The sequence below is a fragment of the Triturus cristatus genome, chromosome 3_1 (genome assembly GCF_964204655.1).
Source record: "Triturus cristatus chromosome 3_1, aTriCri1.1, whole genome shotgun sequence".
NCBI lineage: Eukaryota > Metazoa > Chordata > Amphibia > Caudata > Salamandridae > Triturus > Triturus cristatus.
The window spans coordinates 449,581,040-449,606,975 of NC_140583.1; the positions used below are offsets into that span (position 1 = coordinate 449,581,040).

General features: G+C 47.3%; 1 protein-coding gene across 1 annotated transcript in view; it reads right to left on the minus strand.

The window, feature by feature from the left end:
* Positions 1–25,936, minus strand: part of USP8 (ubiquitin specific peptidase 8) — a 724,285-nt gene that overhangs the window by 377,103 nt on the left and 321,246 nt on the right. The window contains exon 10 of the mRNA XM_085644251.1: positions 1,894–2,442. Coding sequence (XP_085500377.1) covers positions 1,894–2,442 — 549 coding nt within the window. The remainder of the gene's footprint in view (positions 1–1,893; positions 2,443–25,936) is intronic.

The window sequence follows — 25,936 nt, forward strand, 5'->3', positions numbered from 1 at the left end:
CTGCATGCCTCATCATGCCCTTTAGCATAGTGAGTGTTTGATTTGACCTGTGTGTAGCCCTAAGTGTTTCAAATAAAACATCTTCTTCTAGGGACTCTATGTAAGGCCACCCCATGATACTCTGATGCTCTAGCAATAAGTTCTTGATAAGCCACATTATCATCTGGTGGTGATAGCTTTGCAGGGTAAAGTTCCGGGTCAGTATCCCCTGGAGAGTTAATGGTGTAATCATCCAATTAGGTCTAGAGGCAAATGAGTGTCTTTTTCATCAATATCATCCCCTTCAGGCTGTGTATGTGGAGATCCCTAAAGCGTTGTGTAAGGGATCTTGAATTGGTAAATCTGGAGAAGATGGTGGTGGAGAGGATTGCAGGGCAGAATAAACAGGGCTGTTAGCCATGTCCTTTTTTTTTTTTTCAGAGGGATTTTTTCTGCAGGGTCCTCTGAAGGAAGTTTGTGTTTGACTGATGTTTTGGCAGAAATATGTCCTATATCAGGATGGATATAAATCTTCTTCTGTTTAGGATCCAAATTTGCTCGGAGAGGCTGTCCTTTGATTTCGATGCCCAAATAGGTTTGCTGTTGGGAGTGGAAGGTTTCAACTTCGAAGCATATTTTTGTTTCGAAGCGGAGGGTTGCGGCTCCAAACCAGATTTGTACTTCGAACCGGAGGGTTTCAGATTTGAAGATGATTTCGTCCGATTCGATCCCGAGCCACGAGGTGAAGCCGTAGCCTTATTTTTTTGTGAAACGGCTTTAGGGGGCAAGGGGTCTTTGGTACTCACGGCATCCTGTCACAGAGGCATGTCTTCGGACTCCAAATCGATCTTGAGATCTGAATCCGACTCTGGGACGGAGAAGGCCTCTTCTTCTGCTGCTTCAACCTCATCATGGTCAGATTCTTCGCCGAAGATATCCAGAGTGTTTTGAATGCTTTGGTGTTGCATTTCTCCTCGTCGTGCCCAGCGATCACGCAGAGTTTTCTTCAACCGAAACAACAGATGTTGCTGTCTTCCTCCTTGTGCTACGGTGAGAGGCACAAGTTACAAACTTGATGTAGGTCGGTGCGAGGGTAGTTGGCACAGCACCAAGGACAGAATTGGAATGGAGTTTGTTCCATCAGCGGAAGGGTGAACCGAGGGCTGCCCCCGATATTTCAGACTGAAGTTAGGGTGTTTCCTGATCGATTTGATAACCGGAGAACAGGGAAACGCATACGAGAACAATACCGTCGAGGGTAGAGTAGATTGAAGACCAAGGGGAACCCGAAGAATGGTTTCGAACCAGAGCGCAGCGATGCACACCCAAACCTGATGGCAGAAAAAAACTATTTAACAATAGTGAATGCCCATGCGCACTATCACCAAAAGGAGGAGTCACTTTACCTCGTGACTGGAAAGACTTCTTCAAAGAAAAACAACTTGCAAACATCCGGACCCAACACTAGATGCCCGGAGTATGCAAAGCATGTGTACCTACAGCACGCGTGCCTCGATATATTTCTTGAACACTTGTTCAGGTTTATAATTCAACTAACAATGAGACAGCTAATTGAGATCTGGACCTTTCACCATTTATTTACAAAATCACAACCATGTTTATTTTTTAAACATGGTAAAGCTGGACCTGAAATATAAATTTGCTATTAATTCATGCCCGATTAGCTTAAAATAATAAGTAATTAGGGTAGCAGTCATTGTTTCAATAGTGTGTAAGAGAATGCATTATGTTAATTAATTGCCATTATACAAGAAACCCACAACAAGCAAAACCTATTTGATTTTAAAAAGCCTCTCAGCTTTATCTTTACTTTTGCCTTTAGTAAAATATTCTGACTGAACAGTTTATTTGAAAATATTTAAACTTTACAAGTTTGAACATGGTACCACAAACCTTGCTGCAACTGAGATCTTCATTGGCTCCGGTGTGTGATACATCTCTAAAACTCTTCATATTGATATCTGGTAATGGAGATCCAGTTTCTTTCTCGGATTTAGGATGTAAGCTTCTGTTTTCATTTTGGTCTTGTTCTTTGTTTTCTTTTTCTATCATGTCATTTTGCTTTCGCTCTGCTTCCTCCTGTTCCCTTCTAGCTTGTTCTTTTTTTGCAGCCTCTTCTATTGCTAGAAGTTGTATTTTCTTAATTTCCCTTTCTCTCACTTCACGTTCCTCCTTTGCATTTTGTTCTGCATGTTCTCTCTTGAGCTTTTCTTTCTGTTCTTCTAGAATTTTATCAATGCTTTCTTTATCCAGGTTACCTTTTTCTTGCACTTTCCCAGATTTTTCATCCTCCCTCACATGAACCTTTGGGTCAAATGGTGGCTTTTTTGTACGATCAGGAATAACTCTTCCATTCTGCATAGACTGTTTGTCAGTGACTTTATGTTCACCTTTTATTTCACTACCGGCAACCTTCAGTGAAGGCTTCTTAGTACGATCAACCTGGAACGAACAAATAATGAATTAGGAATGTCAGATTTTAAGATGTAAAGACAACATAAGGATCCCTAAAGAATGAATGGGAAAAGGAGAACATCCAAAGGTTGTAAAGAAACTCAAGTACATTTTAAAAAGCTAAGAAAGAAGGGGAACCGTACACATTAAATACTCTGAAATCACCAAGAGAGGCTACAGGTTGTGTTTGATTTCTTATTTACACAAAGATGTATCTCTTCCTGCTTACGGGGTACAAACCTCGGTGGCTGTAGGCCATTAACAATTAGACATTGTCAGTCAGAGGTAAAAGGGCAATATGTATAAGGGGTGAATTATTTAGCATGCAATGGTTACCCTGGGATTTAGATAGTATTGTACTCCAATTAGAAGACAAAATGAATCTATTTGACTCCAGCAAAGGCATCAAGTATAGCAGTTACAGCTTATTCACAGGTGTCTGGGACTTTGTACCACATGTAATAACACTTAATAAACTAAATGGACAGAAAGATATATTATATTGGCTATTCTTTACCTACAGGAAAAGGAAGGGCTATGGGAATACAATTAAAGATGTACATATAAATCCAGAAAAAAAGTTGCTAGTGTTTCGTAACGAACAAGTTACTTACCTTCGGTAACGCTTTTTCTGGTGGATACAGTATCTGCCTGTGGATTCCTCACCTTGTGAATATCCCCTGTGCCAGCAATCCACGGAATTTTTTCCCCAGCTCTCCACACCGACGTGGACGTCATAATACTACGGCTCCGCTCGAGACTCCGTATGACGTCACTGGAGCCATAAGAGAGCCACGTCGGCGTGATGACGTCAGTTCCACCCATTTTTTCCGTGCCTCCGAGGCGAACAGGTGAACCGACAACAGATTCAAAGTATACATAGTATACAACATTCTAACAAATATACATAGTACATATACAAAAAGGAAAGCTAAAGAACATAAGCATTCTCTATAAGTGTACCAGAAAGATAGAAGATGCAATATAAAACAACATGTCAAACAAAGCATCCCTTAAGGTATACAAAGGTGGACAACAGGGAGGCGGGTGGGCAAGTAAGGAATCCACAGGCAGATACTGCATCCACCAGAAAAAGCGTTACCGAAGGTAAGTAACTTGTTCTTCTGATGGATACATCTGCCAGTGGATTCCTCAACTTGTGAATAGATTCCCACAGCAGTCCCACTCCCGGAGGAGGGTGTCCACCTTCCTATACCAAAAAGTCATGCAAGACAGAGCGCGCAAAATGGCCCTCCCTCCTCATCTCAGAGTCTAAGCAATAATGCTTTGCGAAAGTATGGAGGGAGACCCAAGTCACGGCCTTACAAATGTCTGCAACTGGAACACCCCTGGCCAAAGCAGAGGTAGAAGACTTAGCTCTAGTTGAATGAGCTCTAATACCCTCAGGAGGAACCTTACCAGCGAGGGCGTAGCAGATCTTGATGGTTAGGATGACCCACCTGGACAAAGTGCGCTTGTGTACAGCTTTGCCTTTAGAGTGTCCAATATAGCCCACGAAGAGCTGATCATTCAAACGAAAATCCTTTGTTCTGTCCAAATAAAAGCTCACAGCTCTTTTAGGGTCCAATCGGCGAAGTCTCTCCTCCTCCTTGGAAGGGTGAGGGGGAGGATAAAACACAGGGAGAGTAATGGACTGCCCCAGATGAAAGGGAGTAACTACCTTAGGAAGGAAAGCAGCCCTGGTCCTGAGGACCATCCTTTCAGCATGTAAGGATAAAAACGGGGGTTTCGAACTAAGGGCTTGACGCTCACTCACCCTCCTTGCCGAGGTTATGGCTACAAGAAAGACCGTTTTAAAGGACAACAGTCTCAAAAGACAGCTATGAAGGGGCTCAAAAGGGGACCCATCAAAAAAGTTAAGACAAGATTAAGGTCCAACTGTGGCATCACAAAGGGAGTAGGTGGAAACCTGTTAGTAAGACCTTTGATAAATCTTAATACAATAGGAGATTTAAATAACGACGGCTGATCTGGAAGACACAGAGAAGCCGATAAGGCTGATAAATAGCCCTTAACTGTGGCCACAGTACAACCTTGCTGAGCCAAGGAAAGAGCAAACTGAAGCACATTAGAAAGATGGGCTTTGAAAGGGTCGATGGATCTCTTTCCACACCATCTAACAAATTTCGACCACCTGTAGGAGTAAATAGACTTGGTGGAGTGTCGCCTGGCCGATAAAATAACATCCACCACATCAGGCGGGAGAGAGAAAGAACTCAGGTTGCCCCGTTCAATCTCCAGGCAAGAAGGTGCAGGCTCTGGAGGTGGGGGTGTAGAACCTGCCCCTCCGACTGAGAGAGGAGGTCTGCCCTGAGAGAGAGACGGAGCAGAGGGTGCGACGAAAGGTGAAGTAGATCTGAGTACGACACCCTTCTTGGCCAATCAATATAACTTGGGCCCGGTCTTGGCGAATCTTCCTCAGAACCCCAGGAATCAAGGGTATGAGAGGAAACGCGTAAAGGAGTTGTGAGCCCCAACTCAACTGAAATACGTCCCCCAACGCCCCGTGCATCGGAAACTGGAGACTGCAGAATGACGGGCAATGCGCGTTCTCTTGAGTGGCAAACAGGTCCACCCGAGGAGTCCCCCACGTCTGGAAGACGTGCTGAACTACCTCTGGATGAAGCCTCCACTTCTGGTCGGCGGAGAACTGCCGACTGAGACTGTCCGCACGAACGTTCAGCACCCCTGCCAGATGATTCACCATCGAACAAATCCGATGGTCCTGAGCCCAGGACCAGAGTCGCAACGCCTCTCTGCAGAGACGGTACGACCCTACTCCCCCCTGCTTGTTGACATACCACATCGCGGTAGTGTTGTCCGTCAGGACTTGTACCGACTGACCGCGAAGTGAAGGGAGAAAGACCTTGAGCGCCAAACGTATTGCCCGCAATTCTAGAAGACTGATATGAGACAATCTTTCCTCTAGAGACCAAAGACCCTTGATCTCCAGATCCCCCAGATGAGCACCCCACCCCAGGGTGGAGGCATCCGTTATCACTGTGGCCACCGCTGGTGGAAGATGAAAGGGATTCCCTTGAGACAGGTTGCCCTCCACGCTCCACCAAGACAGATCCGCTGCAGCTTCTCTGGAAATCCTGATTGACTCCCTGAGATCTCCGTTGTGCTGATACCACTGCCTGAGGAGACACCACTGGAGCACCCTCATGTGCCAGCGTGCACGGTTGACCAACAGAACGCAGGAGGCAAACAGACCGAGCAGGCGAAGGACCTTCAGAACTGGAACAACCGCTCCATTGTGGAATAAAGGGATCATCTGTTGAATGACGAGAATTCTTTGCGGAGGAGGAAATACTCGACACACAGTAGTGTCCAGTACCGCCCCTATGAACAGGTTGCGCTGAGAGGGCACCAGGTGAGATTTGGGCACATTGATTGAAAAACCCAAGTTGAATAACAGCTGAGAGGTTACCTGTAGATGAAGTTGCACCATCCCTGGAGACTCTGCTTTCAGAAGCCAGTCGTCCAGGTAGGGGAAAACCGGAATCCCCGACCTCCTGAGATGGGCAGCCACCACCGCCATCACCTTGGTGAAGACTCGAGGTGCAGTAGTAAGACCAAACGGGAGGACCGCAAACTGGTAGTGTTGCGACCCAACCGTAAAACAGATACTTCCTGTGCGACTTCAGGATTGGGATGTGGAAATACGCATCCTGCAAGTCGATCGACACAATCCAGTCTTCTTGCTGCAACGCTTGAAGAACCTGTGCAAGAGTTAGCATCTTGAATTTCTACTGTTTCAGGTAAAAATTCAAGACTCTGAGATCCAGGATTGGACGCAATCTGCCGTCCTTTTTGGGAATCAGAAAATACCAGAGTAGCATCCCTGACCCCTTTCCTGCTCCGGAACCACCTCTATCGCACCTTTTTGTAGCAATGCAATAACCTCCTTTTGCAGAAGAAGCAGATGGTCCTCTGAGCAAAATCCTTGGCAAGGAGGGTAAGGGGGAGGAAATTCCCGAAAGGGAAGGGCGTACCCATTCTCCACAAGGTTTAAAACCCAAAGGTCCGTCGTGACGGATTTCCAACCTTGCAGAAAGTGGGACACCCGACCCCCAACAGGCCTCACATGATCCAGGATGGGGGATCTAGGGCTGCTTCCCTGTAGCCTCATTGGGAGCAGAGGAGGCTGAAGAGGAGGAGGGATTGCGACCAGAACCATGCCGACCCCTTTGTCTTCCTTTATAGGATTTGTAGAGAGGATTTTGTTGCTGCTGTTGAGGTGGACGGAAGGAACGAAAGGATGACCTCCCAAATCCCCTATACTTCCTGAAGCCAAACCCCTTTGACTGCGTCTGCAAACCTAAAGATTTAGCAGAAGCTCTGCTATCCTTGAATCTTTGTAGGGCGGAATCCGCTTTTTCCCCAAAAAGATTTTCCCCATCAAAGGGTAAGTCGACCAAAGTGGCCTGAACATTCGCAGAGAAGCCGAAAGAACAAAGCCAAGCCTGCCTTCTAGTGGCTATAGAAGATCCCATAATTCTGGCCACGGAATCAGCCGTATTTAGGCCCGAATTAATAACTTGCCTAGCGGCAGCTTGAGTGTCTACAGCCACCTCCATAAAAGAGCCCTTCTCCTCATCAGGCAGTTTAGGAGCTAAATGCTTCTCAGAGTCCATCAAAGCATGAACGTAGCAGCCCAATAAGCAAGTGGCATTCGTTGATTTAAGCGCCATACTTCCAGAAGAGAAGACCTTTTTAGCCGACTGCTCGGTCTTCTTTGAGTTCCTGTCAGCTGGAGCCTGTGGAAAAGCACCTGAAGATTGTTTCGAACAGGATGCCTGCACAACAAGACTCCCTGGAGAAGGGTGCGAGGAAAGGAAGCTTGGATCCCCCGGAGCCACTCTATACCTCCACGCCATAGTGCTGGAAACCACAGGTGAAGAAAGTGGCTTGTGCCAAACGTCCATAACAGGCTCTAAGATAGCCTCATTAAAGGGCAACAGAGGCTCAACAATGGAAGAAGGAGAGTGAAGGACTTCAGTCAAAGGTTTGGCTTGTATTCCTCAGAAGGCAACTTTAAGTCCAACAACTTCGCAGCCTTCCTGATGACCAAATGGTAAGGAGCCAACTCTTGAGGAGGAGAAGACCTGGAAGAAGAATGCTCCCATTCAGGAGTAGTGTCCAATTCACTTGCCTCCTGAATACCTTCAAATTCATCAGTGGAGTCACACACTTCACCTTCCTCCACTTCCTCTGCCCGATATTGCTCTTCTTCTATAATCCTCTGAGCCTCTCTTCGAGAGCGGATCCGAGGACACGGCGTCAGCGGCGCCGTACACGGAGTGGGCGGCACCGAACGTGGAGTTGGCGGCGCCGGAGTCGGCGGCGTCAGACACGGTGCAGCTGGAGTCGGCGCCGGCGTCGAAGAAGGCTCCGATGAAGGCATGCGATCCAGTCGAGGCCGGGAGGAAGGCTCTCCAGACGGCGCCGGGAACTGCCATGATGGAGCCATCGGCAAGAAGGGCATAAAAGGTGCCTGAGCGTAGTGTTGCGGCACGCCCAAATTGAACGCCATTGGACCCACGGGATCTGAAGGTGCACCGGATGGGAAGGCTGCTCTTTGGAAAACACCCTACATAGCATTAAGGAAATGCATCAGATCTGCACCCGGAGTCGCAAAATGCAGGTATGGGTTCGAACCTTAATCCAGCCGAGGAGTAGCTGGACCCAGAGCCGAAGAATCCTCTACTGGAGCCACAGGTTCACCTTCTGGCACTGGCGAAAGATCAACAACCTGCTCCGGCTTGGCGTAGGAAGCTGGAGAATCCACCGGCGCCGGAGACTGCGCCGGAGTTAACTTGGGCGAAGATGACTTCTCCAGAATAACACGAGGAGAAGGCGAAGGAGAGACGAAATCCTTACTTCGACGTCGAGGCGACGGCGACGGCGACCTCGAAGCCTTACTCTTCGACGATCGGTGCCGAGAGCTATGCTTCCTCTTCTTCTTGTGTCTTCTAGACTTCGAGGAGTGCGCAGTCGACAACTCCGGCTTCGAATTGTCTCTTTTCCTACCTCTGCCCTCTTCTTCGCCTTAGCCATGAAAAGCTTCACTTCTCTCTCTTTCAGTCCCTTAGGATTCATTTTCCTGCAGCAGGAACAGTCCTCCACGTCGTGGTCCGACGAAAGACACCATAAGCATTCTTCATAGGGGTCAGTACTGGACATGTGACCCCCACATTCCCTACACGGCTTGAATCCTGACTTCCTCGACAAATACATGATTAATCCAGAAACAGTAACTCACAAGGAGACTACAAAGTAACAGGAGAGTGCTGGGAAACCATTACGCATCGACGGCGCGTAAAAAAGGAAACTGACGTGGCTCTCTTATGGCTCCGGTGACGTCATACGGAGTCGCGAGCGGAGCCGTGGTATTATGACGTCCACGTCGGCGTGTAGAGCTGGGGAAAAATTTCCGTGGAATGCTGGCGCAGGGGATATTCACAAGGTGAGGAATCCTCTGGCAGATGTATCCATCAGAAAATTATTTTAGTGTATACTATATCTTCAATCAGATTCTTCAAGGTTTAAGATACTCTAGGTTTTCAACAATACCTTCAGCCACCTGGATACGGAGCATGCTACAAATCCATCAACTCATAAATAACATAGGACTGTTCAATAATTGTTTACCCCGGTCTTGTGTACAGTCTTTTCATGCTCCAGAGAAAAGGATAAAAAGAAAGAGCCAAACAGTAAAAACCTTGATATTCAAAATCAAGCACTCCCTCAGTAACGTTTATATGGGAGTCAGGTGAGGAAAGCTAATCAAGGTAGGTAATATGTGTAGGAAAGTGCCCCTTTTTAGGTCTCGCACCTAGCGTTGCAGTGCGTAGCACTGCTCGCACAGCGAGACACCTCTTGTACGGGGTTTTAAAATCGCTCTAGGAATCGCACACGCTCATGCGTGTGCTTTTCCTTTTGGGCCATGCCATTGGCCTCTGTGTGCGTCTTTTTATTAAAGACAGCGCGCATTTGGCCAAAGGCGGGCGCATTGCTCCGCCCATGGCATATTGGTGTCTATTACGCGCACTAAAGGCAATGTGGTTTCAATTATCGTGCCCAGACACGGGTGCGATAATTGAAACCACATGGCTCACTGTGGCATGCACGACTCGCAGGCTTCTGCTCTTTTGGATCCATTTCACACGGAAGCAACATCTCTGGTACCCGCGGCGAGCATACCCGTCTGGGTCCCAGTCAGTGGAGGGCGTGGCAAGCCCACGCCACAGGTACTGGCCAAGGGTACTGGCAGGCTCCCTGGTTTTCTGCATGCGAAATAACGTTATACTATCAGAAGCCTTATTTTGTCCAGCAATGTGACGGGCTACGTTAAAGAAATACTGTAGACAACGCATTCTCGCAATCTTTGGTAGACTGCTCTAAACACATGTTTGTTCCATAAATATCATTATAGTGTACTGTTTCTTGACTCTGGGGTCCTTGAAACGAGGCGCTCCGGGGTTTTTGGGACGTCTCTAAAAAAGCGCAGCAGCTGAACCGCCACTCCTTGAGTTGCATCCCAATAAAATTAAAAAATTAAGCAACTCAAATGTCTTAGTGGCAGCGGTCTTTATTCCCGCCGTGGACCGACTCCTCAGGTAATGCTGTTGCATGCTTCAGTGGTACTGCCGCAACAGACACGCCGGATATAAAAACTATGAAAGAAAACCCCATTTGAGCGCAGCGCACATTGCGGATTCAGGTGCCAGGGGTGGTCAGTGACTGGGCATTGCTGTCTCGTTCGCAGTGTAGTGGCCCCTTGCTGCTTGACAGGCCGACAGCAGGTTCCCAAGAGACTCCTACCGCAAGAATGGCCCAGTCGGGTCCAGTCCCACCGGCTCTTTCGGCGCTGTTTCGGGGCAATGCCGTGCGAGGATTGGTGAGGGTCAGATGGCTGCACACCTCACACCAAGCCCTCGTGCAGTGCGCAGTTAACCCTCTGTGCGCGGGCAACTTCCAAGGAGTCGCCGCTCTTCGCCCTCGCCTCTGCCAGGGCTAACCAGAAAGTAGTGCTTGGACGCCCTAACACTGTGCGCTTCCAACAAGCTGCGTGATGTACCCTAATTGGTTTTCCTGGGTAGTGTAAATGCATTCCTTTATTTTGTGGACAAACGACGCATGTGTTGTGTGGACTTTTGAGATGTGTCCAAGTGAAATCTTGCACACTTGCACCAGAGCACTGTGGGGGACATGCTAGCTTAACTAAACTGATCAAACGATTCTGCGGTGTAACCTGGCAGATAGGATCGGCTTCTCCCTGAATCCAGCTTGGGCATATCATCGATGTGGTGCTGAAAGGAAGCGCACAGGATCACACGGGGCGGCGAACCTCGCCTGCATTCTTACACGACATGTTTCTGCGCGCAGGCAGTTCAGTAACGAAAGGCGTCCATTAAACGTTCCCAAAACCCTGTCGCGATATCTCCGTTTTAAGCACCCATTCACTACTGTGGCAAGAACACAAAACAGATCTCCATGTCGAAACAAGTAATTTGTGGGTACACAAACTGTACACAACGCATACACGCTCACATGGTTTGGACGAGGTACATACACCACTTCCACAGTTTTATTCAATAATCTGACCCATTGGGGGAATTGCCCTCCCGGACATCCGCAAATACTATTGGGCAGCCCACCTGTCGGCGATAAACCAAGGGACATATAGGGACGGCAACAACCCTGGTTACGGGATGGATAGATGGTTACTCCCGGGTGGGAACTATGAAGTTGCACTCTACTCTAAGCCCGGTAAATACTTGCTTACGGGGCCGACAAAACACTCGTGCAGATATGGCACGCGGCGCACCGCAAGCTCGGTTGGGCTAACACTCTGACAATGGCAACTCCACTGTGGGCTTCTGAAAGACTGGGCAGCCTAGGACATACAAAGGGGTTCCGGGGATGGGACCTTATCGGTATCTCGCAGGTCAAAGACCTGTAGGGGCCCGCAGGGGGTTAGATCCTTTGCCTACCTACAGGACACGTATGAGTTGGCGCCCACTGAATATTTCAGATATCTGCAGATTAGGCACTCCCTTCAGGCCAATATACCACTAGGGACCAGGCCCCCACAGGCATCCCCACTCGAGACCAGGCTGCTTGATGGCTACATGCCGGAACATGCCATTTCACTCACATACAAGAAATTGATCAATAATCCTCCTGATCCCCTTGAGTCCCTCAAGGAGAAATGGATAGCGCATGGCCTCGAAATAGACGATGAGGAGTGGGTGGAGGCGCTGGCGTCCCCGAGGGAGGTGGCGATATCGGCAAGACTTCAACTCATACAACTTAAAATACTGCATAGAGTGTATATATCATGCACGAGACTGCAGGCGATGGGAAGGGGCTCGGCAGGCGGGGCTGCGGGGAGGCTGGCTCTTTCTTCCACATACTGTGGGAATTACCGGGTGTGCGGAGGTACTGGAGGCGTGTGATGTCTTGTATGCAGGAGGTGTGGGAGGTGGACATATGCCCAGAGGCCAAGCGATGCCTTCTGAACATTTGGGAACCCACAAACTTACCTGCAAGGGGGAAACTCTGGGTCGCACTTGGGCAAATGGTGGCAAAGAGAAACATCGCGCGCCTGTGGGGGGCATCGGCTCCACCGAAACTGGCAGATTGGCAAAGAGACATGGACTGGTGTATGCTGCAGGAGAAGACTGTGTATACGGTGCGGGGGTGCCCTCGAAAATGGGGTGAAGTGTGGTCAAAATGGAACACATTCAGAGGGGACATATGTGAGCCTCCGCAGGCCCGCCGGTCCGGCCTGGGAACCGAAGACTGAACGGACACTGCTCTACAGTGTTAATCAAGTCATATTGGCCTTAATCTGTCGACACCTGTAACCAGAGATTTACTGAATGTGATGTATATGAAGTGACCAATTTGTTCTTTTGTTGCTGCAAAATAAAAAAGATTTAAAAAAAAATAATAATCTGACCCATTGTGCGCTGTTGGTTTGCTGCTTGACAATCGAGAGTAGTGTTGCAACTAATGTGTATTGTAAGGGACAGGGAGCGTAGTAGGGGAGAGATTCGAACCCCCACTGCGCAATAAACAAGCAGACCCAGTCCTACTGTCTAACAGCTCACAAGAGCGCGTGCAGCTTCGTGAAAAGAAATCCCTGCGAGCTGGACCGAACTGCAGGTTTCATGCAAGGTGTGAGTGTGGAACTCTTGCCGCAGATCACACAGTAGAAGGCTGCGCGCCGGGCTTGGAAGAGGCACACAGCACGGGTGTGTCCGGCTGTGTGGGGTGGACCCCCGGCATTATGTAGATAAATATTAGGGGCGACAGACACAACGTCACTGAAAATCATTTTATGCCGATTCGATGGCGAATTTAAGCGGGATTGCTTCTGATTTCTATGGCTCTTCTAGGACGGAAGAGTTGTTTTTTGGCAACTCATATTTTGATTTATGGTTGTCCGAGGACAGGGCTGCATCTCCCACCCTCACCTGGCTCCCTCCGTTAACGGTCAATCCTATAACATTCATGTCTGTAGCCCTTTATTGTATAGTCCAGAGACTTTGTGTCGCTGTTACAGGTAATTTAGTTGTCCAGCTCACTGAAACTCTGCTGTTCCACATATTTTCATGATGCGACGCTCTGGGCTCACTCTGGCCTGGCTTCTTTCCACCTCTCACAACTCGTCTATCGCTCTTTTTTTCCTCTTCATGTTTTTCATTACAGTTACATGAAGATTGCAGAAATCCTGCCTTTTGAGCCATTTTTCCAACCTAGCGCTGGCGACGAACGGTCGCTGCCCGAAGGCCTGGGCCGGTGGCAGTGCGCGCTTCAGCCGTCGCTGCTGTGCAGTGCCGCAGTGTTCGCGCCCCACTTGTTTAGTGTTGGGCGTGCACCAATGGACCCCACCCGCGTCTTTCTTTTGGAAGCGATTGCTCCGCTGTAGGGCACTGCGGTGGGTTATTGCGCGCCGTGCGTGCGGTGCTTCTGCAGAATGTGGAATGTGGCGTGTTGCACACGAGGAGACCATTCAGTGCAGCGATGATGTAGCGTGTCACCGTGCACTGATGGACAGTGGTGCTGTACAAATTACCCTGCACTTTGTGGCGCTGTAACGTTTGTTGATGCACATTAAGCTGCTGAACACCGCACTGCCACAATTTATGCTGGGTACGCATGCCATGTGGCGCTGCGCCACATGGCATGTGGCGCAGCGCTTTGTGTTTGCTGATGTGATGTGTACCGCTTAGTAGCATGGCGGGCGCTGCATGTTTTGCTGCTGTACATCAGGGCGCTATACAAGACGGCTTTTGTCAAGGGTCGTGATGTTTGTGGTGCTAAATGGCGGTACTTATGATGCAGTGCAGCTACGCGCTTTATAATATTGCGCTGCACTTTGTGGTACCACACTTGGTGGTGAGAACTGCGGCCAGTGCTCAGTTGCTAAGGGACATATCTTAAAGCTCCTGATTCAGCATTATGGTGAATTTGCATTCTGGGAGCATGAGAAGGACATGTCTCGAATGCTGTACGGATCTTATACCAAACGGAAAGTATGAATTCCCTGAGGTGGGGTTTCAAACAGGGTTACACATGAAATGTCTGCCCGTCTTATGAATCTGGCTCCACTTCATCAGTAAAACATGCTTTTTTTCCTTTAAATAATAATCACTCCACTGCAAAGAAAAACATAAATACACAACATTGCCATTTACAATACAAATAGCTCCAACTCCGACAAATGCGAGACCTATTGCATTGCAAATGCTTGTTTGACATGGTCACCCCCACGCTTTGCCTGATATTTGCTGCATGTTTGACTGAATTGCACTGAGTTCCTGCTAACCAGGTCCCCAGTGCAAGTGCATGCTTTTTCCATTAAACAAGGTAACTGCTCAATTGCTCACCAATTAGCACCTCAGTAAGTCCCTGGTACCCCTGGTACCTAGGGCATGGGTACTAATGAGGGTCCCTAAGGACTGCAGCATGCATCATGCCACTCTAAGGAAACCACCACCAAACTAATGCAGACTGCCATTGCAGGCTGCCTGAAATGGTACAAATAAATATGAATACACGACATGCCACATACCCTGTGCGCCATGTCCACAGACACTGGAAGTAATATATGTAGTTCACCCCAACAGCAGGCCTTAAAGCCCTAAGGCAGAGTGCATTATATTACATGTGAGAACATATCTGCATGAGCAGATATGCCCCTGTTCTGTCTAGTTCAATTACTAGAGAGTACAAGTGACAAGGGAAGCCATCTTAAGTATATGTACTGGGCACAGGTCATTACGAATTCCCCGGCTACATTGTGGCTTCACTGAAACCTATGGTGTTTGGTATCAAATACTTTGTCTTAATAAATTCATACTGATGTCAGAAGTGGATTTATTAAGATATGCAACCAGTGGTACTTTAGAGGTGCCCCCTGAAACTCTTAGTATGCTGGCTTACTGGTATCATCTAGCCTGCCACCACAGACAAGTTTCTGACCTCTTGGAGATGAGAGCCAACATTCTCAGAGGTCAGAAACAATGCCTGCTTGGGCAGGAGGTGTTTACTCCTCCAGCTGGATGGCTAGTGAATCTGCATATCAAGGCCAGAGACTTCAAAGCCTCTGCCGCCTTCGATTTGCCCGGCTTTCCAGAGAACTGGGAGATGCCACCCCCTGCCCTGTGGCCCAATTGGCACCAGGACAGGCAAGAAATTTGAATTGCAAGTAGGCATGTTGCACTACCATGCTAATGTCATCCCTAAGGTGGGTTGCTTGATGTGCTCCACAAAGGAAGGATTACACCATCTCATTTGTTGTGTTAAACAAATGCTCAACACTACCCTCTGATAAGCCTAAACTGTTCGCCCAGCCTACACTGTTCTCCCACACTACCACAAAAGAGAGCTTTGGGGATTATTTATTTAAGCCCAGTAAACCAATAAAGGTTGTCTTGACTTTCTACATAGTGTACCTCATTAAGGTACACTACATAAAAAGCCAGCTTCCTAAAATATGTTCTTCTACGTTGTACTTATTTCTGCAGATTATCATCCTTGACAGATTGATACAGATATGGTCACATTAGCAGGCTAGCCAGAGAAATGCAACAGGTGTGTCCTAGACAAAGACATTTTTAACTCCACCTTGTAAAGTGTTTAATTTCTTGCATCATACTGTAGGCATTCAGTGAACTTATGGAGCAAAATATGGCTGGCACTCCCATTGAGACTGCAGGCATCTATGTTTTGCCTCTTGTGGGACGGTTTCCAGTGCCTTCACGAGGCTCCTCATTAGACATTTCATAGTAAAGTTTGATAAAGTGCCTAACCCCTCTGAATGTTGTTAATTTCGGTTTACTATTTTAGTCCCAACAAATCCAACAATGTGTTAATCTTCCAAAGTTTTAAGGACAGAGGACGTGCAGTTGCTCTTTGTACCGTGACAGGTGAACAAGTGGAAAAAATATAGCTAGTAATATTGGGTGAATTGGTGAACCCACTCTAGGAAGAACCAATGGTCACACTCCAAGAATGGCTTTGTTTGACAATTTTTTTTTCATATGGTAGCTCTCCTCCATCCTCCTCGCCAATAGTACGCGAGGGCAGGTGGAAACCAGAATTCAAGGTGTCAGAAATGAGACAACACTGTGTGTAATATACTCAGACTTACTGGACTAGCACATCCCACAAAAGTATACCTCCATGGGCCACACTGTAGAACATGTATATCCCTCATGGGACTTGGTGGCTATAACAAAGTCCTTTCTTGTTTGTAGCAAACTTCAGCGCTTTCTAACCCTTACCAAAGCCACATAGCCACATCGCACATATATGTGACAGTGTTGCATAATGGAGGAACCTAAGGGACAGATGGGGATAGGGAAAAGCTGATCGAAAGAAAATGAGTGAGCTATCTTTAAGGGTCTGGATCCAGCCTGCCCTTTATGAACTTTGGATTGAGAGGTGGTCCAATTTGTACTGAACAATTTTGTCATCCAATGTAGTAAAGAGTGGTGGAAGAAAGGGAGGAGATTAAGAGGGGGGGTCATTTGTAATGGAGAGACGCCTGGTGAGTTATGGGTTTAAATAGACAGTGAATTCAAAGAAATCTATAACTTCTGGACTATGTTACATAATGACTGTCATGCCAGGGCCAAGAAAACAGTCTTTAGTGTCTATAGGCACTGTGTTGATGGACATATGGAATTCAATAGGCCCATCATAAAGAACAATGAATAGTTTAGATACATTTGCCAGCACTTCCAAGAAAGATGAAACTAAAAGGATTTTAATAAATGAGATGTGATTCTTCAGCCTAGGAAGGCTGGAATACCAGCAAATAACCATTGGTCCACTTTCCATGAGCTAATGTAAAATGGATAAAATATATTTATGATAATAACTGAGTGCAGATTTATTTATCCCATGGAATATGGGATCTCTCTCAATTGTAAAATGGAAACGCTCTAGTGAAGATCTGAACTAAAGTGGCACTGTGGAATTAAAATCTATACCTAATCCCCAACGAGTTGTTAGACCCTACTCAATCGGGCTTTAGAGCCACTTTCTCCATCAAATCTGCCCTTCTCCTATCGGAGGAACTATTGAGAGAGAATGCAGACAAGGGTCAGACTTCGGCTCTGATATTACTTGACCTGAGTGCAGCCTTTGACACGGTGTCGCATGATATACTAATCTATAGGCTTCAGGAGGCCGGAATCAGAGGCAATGCCTTAATTGGTGCAGCTCATTCCTAGAGGACAGATCGTTTTAAGTTACACTTAAATCCTTTGTGTCAGATCAGTTCTATTCTACGAAAGGGGTCCCCTCAGGGCTCTATTCTGAGCCCCACCCTATTTAATATATCCATGAAACCCCTAGCTGACATCATTAAAAGGCATATGGTTCAACTGGTGTCGTATGCCGACGACACCCAACTAATAGTAAATTTGTCGGACCCCACTGCCATCACGGCCGATAGGTTTAAGGTCTGCTTATCTGAGGTTGCAGTTTGGATGATCGACAATTGCTTAAAACTGAACGCTAACTAGGACACAGCTCTTTGACTTACATCATACACATGTTCTGCGCACACCCTGGGCCACACTATGCTCTACCCGCTTATGGCTTTATCTCCTCTCCCACCCGCCGTGAAGTCAGACTTGGCTACTCCAATAGCCTCTGACACTGACTTGACCCCGGTGCAGCCCCTCTCCTTACTGACCTGGAATGTACGGGGTTTAGGAGACAAAATCAAACGAGGTCTGGTCCTGCATAGTATTAAACGGTGCGCCCCGGCGCTGGTCTTGCTTCAGGAGACCCATCTCACCGGCACGGCTACTAAAGCGCTGGACAGATGGGGATATAAGATGGTGGTCCACTCTGAGTTTACTTCTGGGTCCCGAGGGGTTGGCATCTGGCTGCGCAAACAGTCCCAATTAATAGTGCTTGATGTACACACGGACTGAGCCGGGCGGTTTGCCGCGGCTCACATACAATGGGAAGGGCATCTTTATAATGTAGTGTCGGTCTATATCCCTCCTGGGTTGCATGCCACGGCGTTCCCGGCACTTAGTGAATTTCTCCTTACCCTACCGGAGGGAGAGGTGCTGCTTGGGGGTGACTTTAATGCGGTGATGAACGATCACATTGACCGGTCTCCGCCTCGGGCACAGGGTAGCGGCGCAACGCGACTAGCAGGCTTCGTGGCGGCGCTAGGGTTCACAGATCTTTGGCGCTGGCACCACCCAGAGACACGCTCCTATACATTCCATTCCGGGGTGCACAACAGTCTAACCCGCATTGATCACTTTCTGGGCTCCCCCGGATGCCTCCATAACGTTGAAAGTATTGACATTAGACCCAGAGGCATCTCTGACCATTCCCCGATCCTTCTGCACTACCACAGTTCCCACCTGATGCGCCGCCGCGTTTACCCGATACGCCCCAGCTATCTGCGTCTCCCGAAGATTAGTAAATCCATCACACAGGGGTCGAAACTCTACTTCCACGAGAACGCCGCTTCGGTTGACTCTCCCACAATTCTTTGGGAAGCGTACAAAACGGTGCTGCGAGGCCAGGCGATGGCGGCCATCACAGGACATAAGCGCATGCAAACGTCTGAGTTGCAGACGCTGGAGCTTGAGCTCCGGGCTGCGGAGGCTCGTCAGGCCGAAACCCCCTCCCGTGAAACCTCCCATGACCTACGAGTGGCTCAAGTTAAACACAGGGAGCACCTGGCAGACCGTGTTAAACAGCGACTTGAGGCCTCACGGCATACGGTCTACGATGTCGGCGATAAAACCGGCAGGCTACTGGCGTGGTTGGACAGGCGAGACAGCGGAGCCCGATGGATCGCGCAGTTGGCTACGGCCGAGGGGTCGACAACGTCAGACCCACGAGAAATAGTGCGCACCCTGGCGGGGCATTTTCGTGGTGTGTATTCCTCCAACTCCTCCATGTCGGAGGAGGTGGCGCTGACATACATTAGTGACCTGCAGATGCCTAAGCTCTCCCCTGAAGCCAGGGAGTCCCTGGAGGCCGATCTTACGGTCGAGGAGCTGCAGGTGGCTATTGCGGCATTACAACCTGGCAAGGCACTGGGTCCTAATGGCGTTCCGATTGAGCTGTATCAAAGGCTGCCCGAGATGCTGACCCCACACTTGCTGAATATGTACAAACATGGCCTGGAGATGGGGGAGCTCCCCGCGGACCAACGGACGGCCACCATCGTGGTACTGCCAAAGCCGGGTAAGCCGGCGGACCAATGCGCCTCCTATCGCCCCATCTCTCTGCTTAATGCAGAGGCCAAGATCCTTGCGAAACTGTTGGCCCTCCGACTTACGCCACACTTGACTGACATAGTGCACCCGGAACAGTCGGGCTTTATGCCCGGGAGGAGTACCTCCCACAATCTGAGGCGCTTACATAGCGTGCTGGACCGAGTGGACCGAATTCAAGAACCCGCTGTTATTCTCTCCCTTGATGCCCGTATGGCATTCGATATGGTGGAGTGGCCCTTTCTCTTCGCAGTACTGTCTCATCTGGGGTTTGGGCCGAAATTCTGTGCCTGGATCCGACTCCTGTATACCAAACCACTGGCCCATGTCGCGGCCAACGGGCACATGTCGGAGGATTTCCCCCTGGGGCGAGGTACGCGACAGGGCTGCCCGCTCTCGCCGCTGCTTTTCGCCCTAGTACTCGAGCCCCTCGCGACATGGATACGGTGGGAACCTATGATGAGAGGCCTTCGATGGTCGGCGAACTGGGAAGACCGCGTCTCCCTATACGCGGATGACATACTGCTTTACTTGTCATCTCCGAGGCGATCCATCCTTACATTACTTAATATTTGCGAGGTGTTTGGCCAGGCATCCGGCTATACGATCAATTGGTCGAAGTCGGTCCTCATGGTGCTGAGGGCCCCCCCCCCTCGACTGTCGGAGGGCTGCCAGATACAGGTGGCGAAGGGGTCGTTCAAATACCTGGGGATACATGTTGCCTTGGATCAGATGGAATTTTTCAGGTGTAACTTAAGCCCTCAACTGGACCGCCTCAAGCAGGATGTGCGGCACTGGGGAACGTTGCCCTTGACCCTGGTGGGGAGGGCGGCGCTCTTTAAAATGATGGCCCTGCCGAGGTTTCTCTATGTGTTGGAAAATACTCCTTATCCGGTGCCACCGGCTTATTTCCGAGCGGTTGCAGCGCAAGTCTCTAATTTACTCTGGGGCAACAAACCAGCACGCATTGCACAGGCGAAACTGGTCTGTGGGTGGTACGATGGGGGAATTGCTCTCCCAGATATCCAGTTGTATTATTGGGCGGCGCAGCTCAAGGTGATCAACCAGTGGCTCCATGCGCCGCAGTCAGATCCAGCGTATAAGGCAGATAGGGATATACTGGGCGAAAGGGGTATGCTTGCCCCATTGTATGATGCCCGGCTGGCCTCGCAGCTGATTGGCCCTCTGCGACAGACTGTGTCTCTCTGGCACGTGGCACAGGCCAGGCTGGGGTGGCGCGGAGTCCTGACGCAGCTTACGCCTCTCTGGGACACGAAGCGACTGGGACGGCTCAGGGGCAGCAAGGGCTTTGCCGCTTGGGACGCTATCGGGATCTCGGTGATAGGCGACGTGTGGCACAAAGGGGAGGTTGTTCAATTCGCTCGTTTGCAACAACAGTATGAGCTGGCTCCCTCAGAATGGTTCCGATACCTGCAGATGAAACACGCCCTAACGACACAATTAACCCCAGGTGTGCAGGTTCCAGAGGCATCTCCACTGGAAGACAGGCTGCTGACCGAATACATGCCTAAGCGGGCCACATCTTTCACATACCGCAAACTGATCAACAATTTGCCGGACCCTATGGGGGTCTTGCGGGAGAAATGGGCTGACGAGGTCGGCGATTTCGATGACCCAGATTGGCGGGAGGCGCTGGCGTCACCGCGCGAGGCGGGTATACCCTCACGGCTGCGTCTTGTGCAACTTCGTATTCTACATCGCTCATATTTCACCAGAAGCCTATTGCACAAACTGGGCAGAGCACCACATCCCTTCTGCCTGCGGGGTTGCGGGGAGGAGGGGACCTTCTATCACCTGCTCTGGGACTGTCCGGTTCTTCAACTCTTCTGGAGGCGAGTGCTGCGAACGATGTCGCAGGTGTGCGGGGTATCACTGCTGCCAGAACCCAGACGCTGTCTGTTGAATGTGTGGGAGCCCACAGATCTTAATCGCCAGGCGCAGGGCTGGGTGACGGTAGGGAACATGATGGCTAAACGGATCATAGCCCAAAAATGGGGAGCGGTGGAGACACCGCTACTGTCGATGTGGAAAAAGGACATGGATGGGGCTATGTTTGCTGAACGTTTTGTATTTATCAGGCGGGGTTGTCCTCGAAAATGGGTCAGAGTGTGGGGAGCATGGAACAAATATAGGGGCAACATATGTGATCCACCACCTCTTTCTGATGAGGAGTCTTCTGACTCAGATGACTAGAGAAACTGTAGGGAAGAAGGGGAGGGTGGCTGATAATGATGACCTCAGGGGGCCCGATCTAGGTCTACTTGGAGAAATGATGATTATGTATGGTGTTTTGTCTATTTTAATGTGTATACGGTCTGATTTCGTGTCCTTTGTTATAACTTTTGTGAAAACAATAAAAATTTCTTTTAAAAAAAAAAAAAAAAAGAAAAAACTGAACGCTAACAAAACTGAGATCTTACCCCCCAGCTCCTAACCTCAAGAAAAAGAACCTGGGCGTAATCTTTGATTCAACATTAACTTTTGAAGGCCAAATCAGGAAAACGGCAGGGAAATGCTTTGGCACCCTTGAGATTCTAGGTAAAATCCCACCAGATGTCGCAAAACCATAGTTCATGTACTTATCACCTCCCAGCTGGACTACTGGAATGTACTTTGCCTAAGCGCCCCCAAAAGGAGTCTCAGACTGTTGCAACAAGTTCAGAATGCAGCAGCTAGACTAATTCTTAATCTCCTGAAAAGATGGTCAGCTTCCAGCGCCCTTAACTTGTTATATTGGCTTCCAGTTACAAAAAGAATCTGCTTCAAAGCTTTATGCATATGTTGCCGCATTTTAAAGAATCTGGGCCCCAGCAATCTACACTCCTTAGTTCAAAAATATGTTCCTACTCGCTATCTCAGATCCTCTGATGCCAATCTGGCAATTGTGCCTAAGGTCAGGAGGGCTAGAATGGGAGCTTAATCTTTTGCCTATATAGTGCCCAACATTTGGAACTCCCTTCCTATGGTTTTCAGAGACTCCCCCTCGGAAACTGACTTTAGGACAAAATTAAAAACGTCTTTCAAATTTAATTAATTCTGTTTAGGGCATTCCCTCTTAATATTGAAGAATCTTTACAATTTTTTTCTCCAATGAGAATTTAGGGTTCAGAGCGGCGACACACCATCTGGTGGAATCATGCGCTTTATATATGGTCGTATTATTAATTACCAAAATTAATTCACTCAAATCGGACAGTCTTCTCAACTCAATTGTATTGCTTTAGTCCTCATCTCAAAACAACAATATATGGAATGTAGCATACATCCAATAAAACCATTTTTTGTGCACATATGAAAAAGTGCAACCGTGTAATAAAATCTTAGTTCAAAAAAGCTTTTAAAACTTTTAAAGAATTTATATATACAATAACACAATCTTTAATTTTTAGGAGATAGAAGCAAGGATAAAATGTCACTAGCTTAAAATACATTATAATGCCGAAAACAGGAATCTAAATATTTTGCACAATACTGTCCAAGACAGGTACATGTAAAAAGAATAAGATTAAAATTCAGCATTGATTTGATACAGAGTGGAAATATGTGTTGATCATAGGAGATACCACTTCAAGCTCCTAGTACTGCCATAATTGGTCATCTTTCTGCTATTAGTAACAAGCATTTGCAATGCAATAGGTCTCGCATTAGGAAAGTTTGAGCTTTTTGTATTGTAAATTGACAAATTTTTTATTTATATGTTGGTATTGAAAATATTGATATTACCAGCTTTCTCATGTACAATAGTTTTAACTGTTGCAAATGTGACACCTATAGCATTTGTAATGCAATATGTGTTGTATTTACGTGACTTAGATGTATTGATATTACAAATAACAATGGCTTTTAATTTTTGCAAATAATTAATACTTAAATAAAAGTTAATGTTAATTATAATGGCAATCGTTTAAACTTTTGTTAATAACTCTTGTGAAGATTATGTTTAGTGCATTTAATTGCACCTAAAATCCAAAAACAGAAGTTAAATATTATCATTTTTTTGTGCCATTTGTAATAAAGCCTAAATATTGAGAGAACATATTAGAGCCAGTTGTTGTTGAATGGTTGTACAGACTGATACTGTGGTGGCGGTGAGTGATGTTGTGGTGGTGTCGAGTGATGCTGTGGCGTTAATTGATGCTGTGGTAGCGCATAGTGATGTAGTGGTGCCCTTGAGTGATGCTGTGGTGGTGCTAAGTGATGCTGTGGTGATGCGATAGATAGATAGATAGATAGATAGAGTGCAATAGTCCGATAGATAAGACAGATAAGACAGATAAGACAGATAAGACAGATAAGACAGATAAGACAGATAAGACAGATAGATAGATAGATAGATAGATAGATAGATAGATAGATAGATAGATAGATAGATAGATAGATAGATAGATAGATAGATAGATAGAGTGTAAATATGTAGAATATAATTATGTGGCACTGAGTGGTTTTGTGTGGAGTGTATATTGATTTTAGTGGCGTGTAATTATGTGGCATTGAGTGTTATTTTGAGTGTATCTTGCATTGTTTGCATTGTAATTAATTGGCACTGAGTGTTATTTGGAGTGCATGTGGCATTGAGTGTAGTGTAATTATGTGGTGTGTAATTATGTGGCGCTGAGTGGTTTTTGGAGTGTCTGTTGTATTGAGTGCATTGTAGTTATGTGGCATGTAATTATGTGGCTCTGAGTGGCCTTCGGTACATGGTAAAACCAAGCAGGTTTGCATTGCATAATTTTCATATTATGGGCGTGCAATAGATATGCGCGCCCCCCCACCCTTCGTTTCGAACACAAACTCTGTCCAAAGCACTCATCGTTTCCCATAAATGCATTAGTGTAATGAAAAGCAAACACAACATTAACATAAAACTGAGCCAGGGCGCGAGGTCGCTCTTATTGTCCTTCTAAAGGTGTTTGCTCTCCACTACAGTAGGTCATTACACCCATTTGTTGATTAAATGAACCCGATATACGCATGCCACATGCAAGCGGAGAACCCACACGTTTAAAACTTGGTGAAAAACGAAGAGGTTCGGCAATTGCATTAAAAAGCCGCTGGGATTGCAGAAAACCTATTTGATTGTCACCGAGTGTTTTAAGGGTAAAATCGCTCTGTTGCAAAATCAGCTTCTTTTAACTTTGACTCCGTGGGGTGCAGGCGTTCTTCCTTTCAATGGAGGCGCTGTACTGTCTCTAAGGGCAGCATTTGCATTCCGGGAATCAGAGATGCACGAGGCGGCTGATGCATCGAGATTGACAAGGAGACGTTTGAAGCACAATCGCGAGAAGGTAGGATTTATTCACGAGAGCCTGCGCCGAAGATCTTCACTCACAGCGAATAGCAGAATATACATCCTCACACCCCCAGTCTTCATGGCCGTGTAACGTGGAATTGAATAATAATAAAACATCTTTGGTAAGCCTGCGAGTGAAAAGCACACTGGAATAATAGCTCAAAAGTGCGTAATATATATACATACATATATGCACACACTTTTACGCTTTACTTGTTGTCTGATACTACAAAAGCAAACTTTGTTTTCGGGCAGGACTTAGTAAGGGCTCCGATTCTGGAAATGTAACGTGTCAATGTGGCAAGCTGAAGAGGATTGTTGCATTACACACGGAAACAGAAAGTACCCCAATTCTATTCACAATTTAAATTTAAAACTTTAGTTAAAGAATTGTGGGTATTTGAAGACAATATTCTGGGCATGGTGAGCAGATGCAATTAGAGCACAAGCATGTCAAAAACGTCTTGGGCTGTTGTATAATATTACTTCCTGCTATTCCATTTCAGTAATTAAGCCTTTCTCCACATCATTCAGCCAGCTGAATTGATCTTTGAATCTGCCCCTCGTTTTCGGGGGTTATCTTTGTCAGACAGATCTGCACTGGCCATCAGTACGTCTTGGGTCTTCTGCAGTCACCTTGGGGACGAGTTAGATAAAAGACCTCTGTGCCTACACATAAAAGGAATTGGAGGTAGCTGTGAATGCACAAAGGTTTCCCTCAACAACGACCATCCTTTGTGGCAGTGCACGTTATTTTCCTGAATCCCAGAAAGAATAATGATTTTTAAAAATGACGTGTTCTGTGAGAACACAGTTTAATGGGCAACGTATGTAATCTCTATGAGATAGGTAAACGTTCTGATGCGTGAAGAACCATTTGCCGCAGGCAGGAATGGGTCATAAAATGTGACTATCCTAACGTTTACAAAGAGACGCGAACCTGGAGCTTGGCATATCTTTTAAAGCGGTACCTTAAATAGGTGTGTGATGCTCTCAAGTGAATTCCAATATAAAGAAATGTGTAGCATCGGCACCGGCATTGTTACAGCAACAGACTATCGGAGAGGTAAACTCAAATAATAAAGATATAAAGGAACGTAGCAGACAATTATAGAGTTTGCATTGTTTCTGCAGCCGTGACGACTCCTGCTTTATGGTATTTCCTGCTAGAGGAACTACTACAAAGAAGCATGTGGAAGCGATACAAAGTTGGAGCAGGGTGTGGGGAAACACCGTTGAAGCTTGAGAGCACTTACACAAGCATCCAACAGAAAGGTATTCTACTTGCTCCTCAATCAGCTGAGGGATGCAAAACCAACCTCCCCACGTCCGTGAGACTAGCCCTGTGGTGGGGTAGGGACAGTTGTGA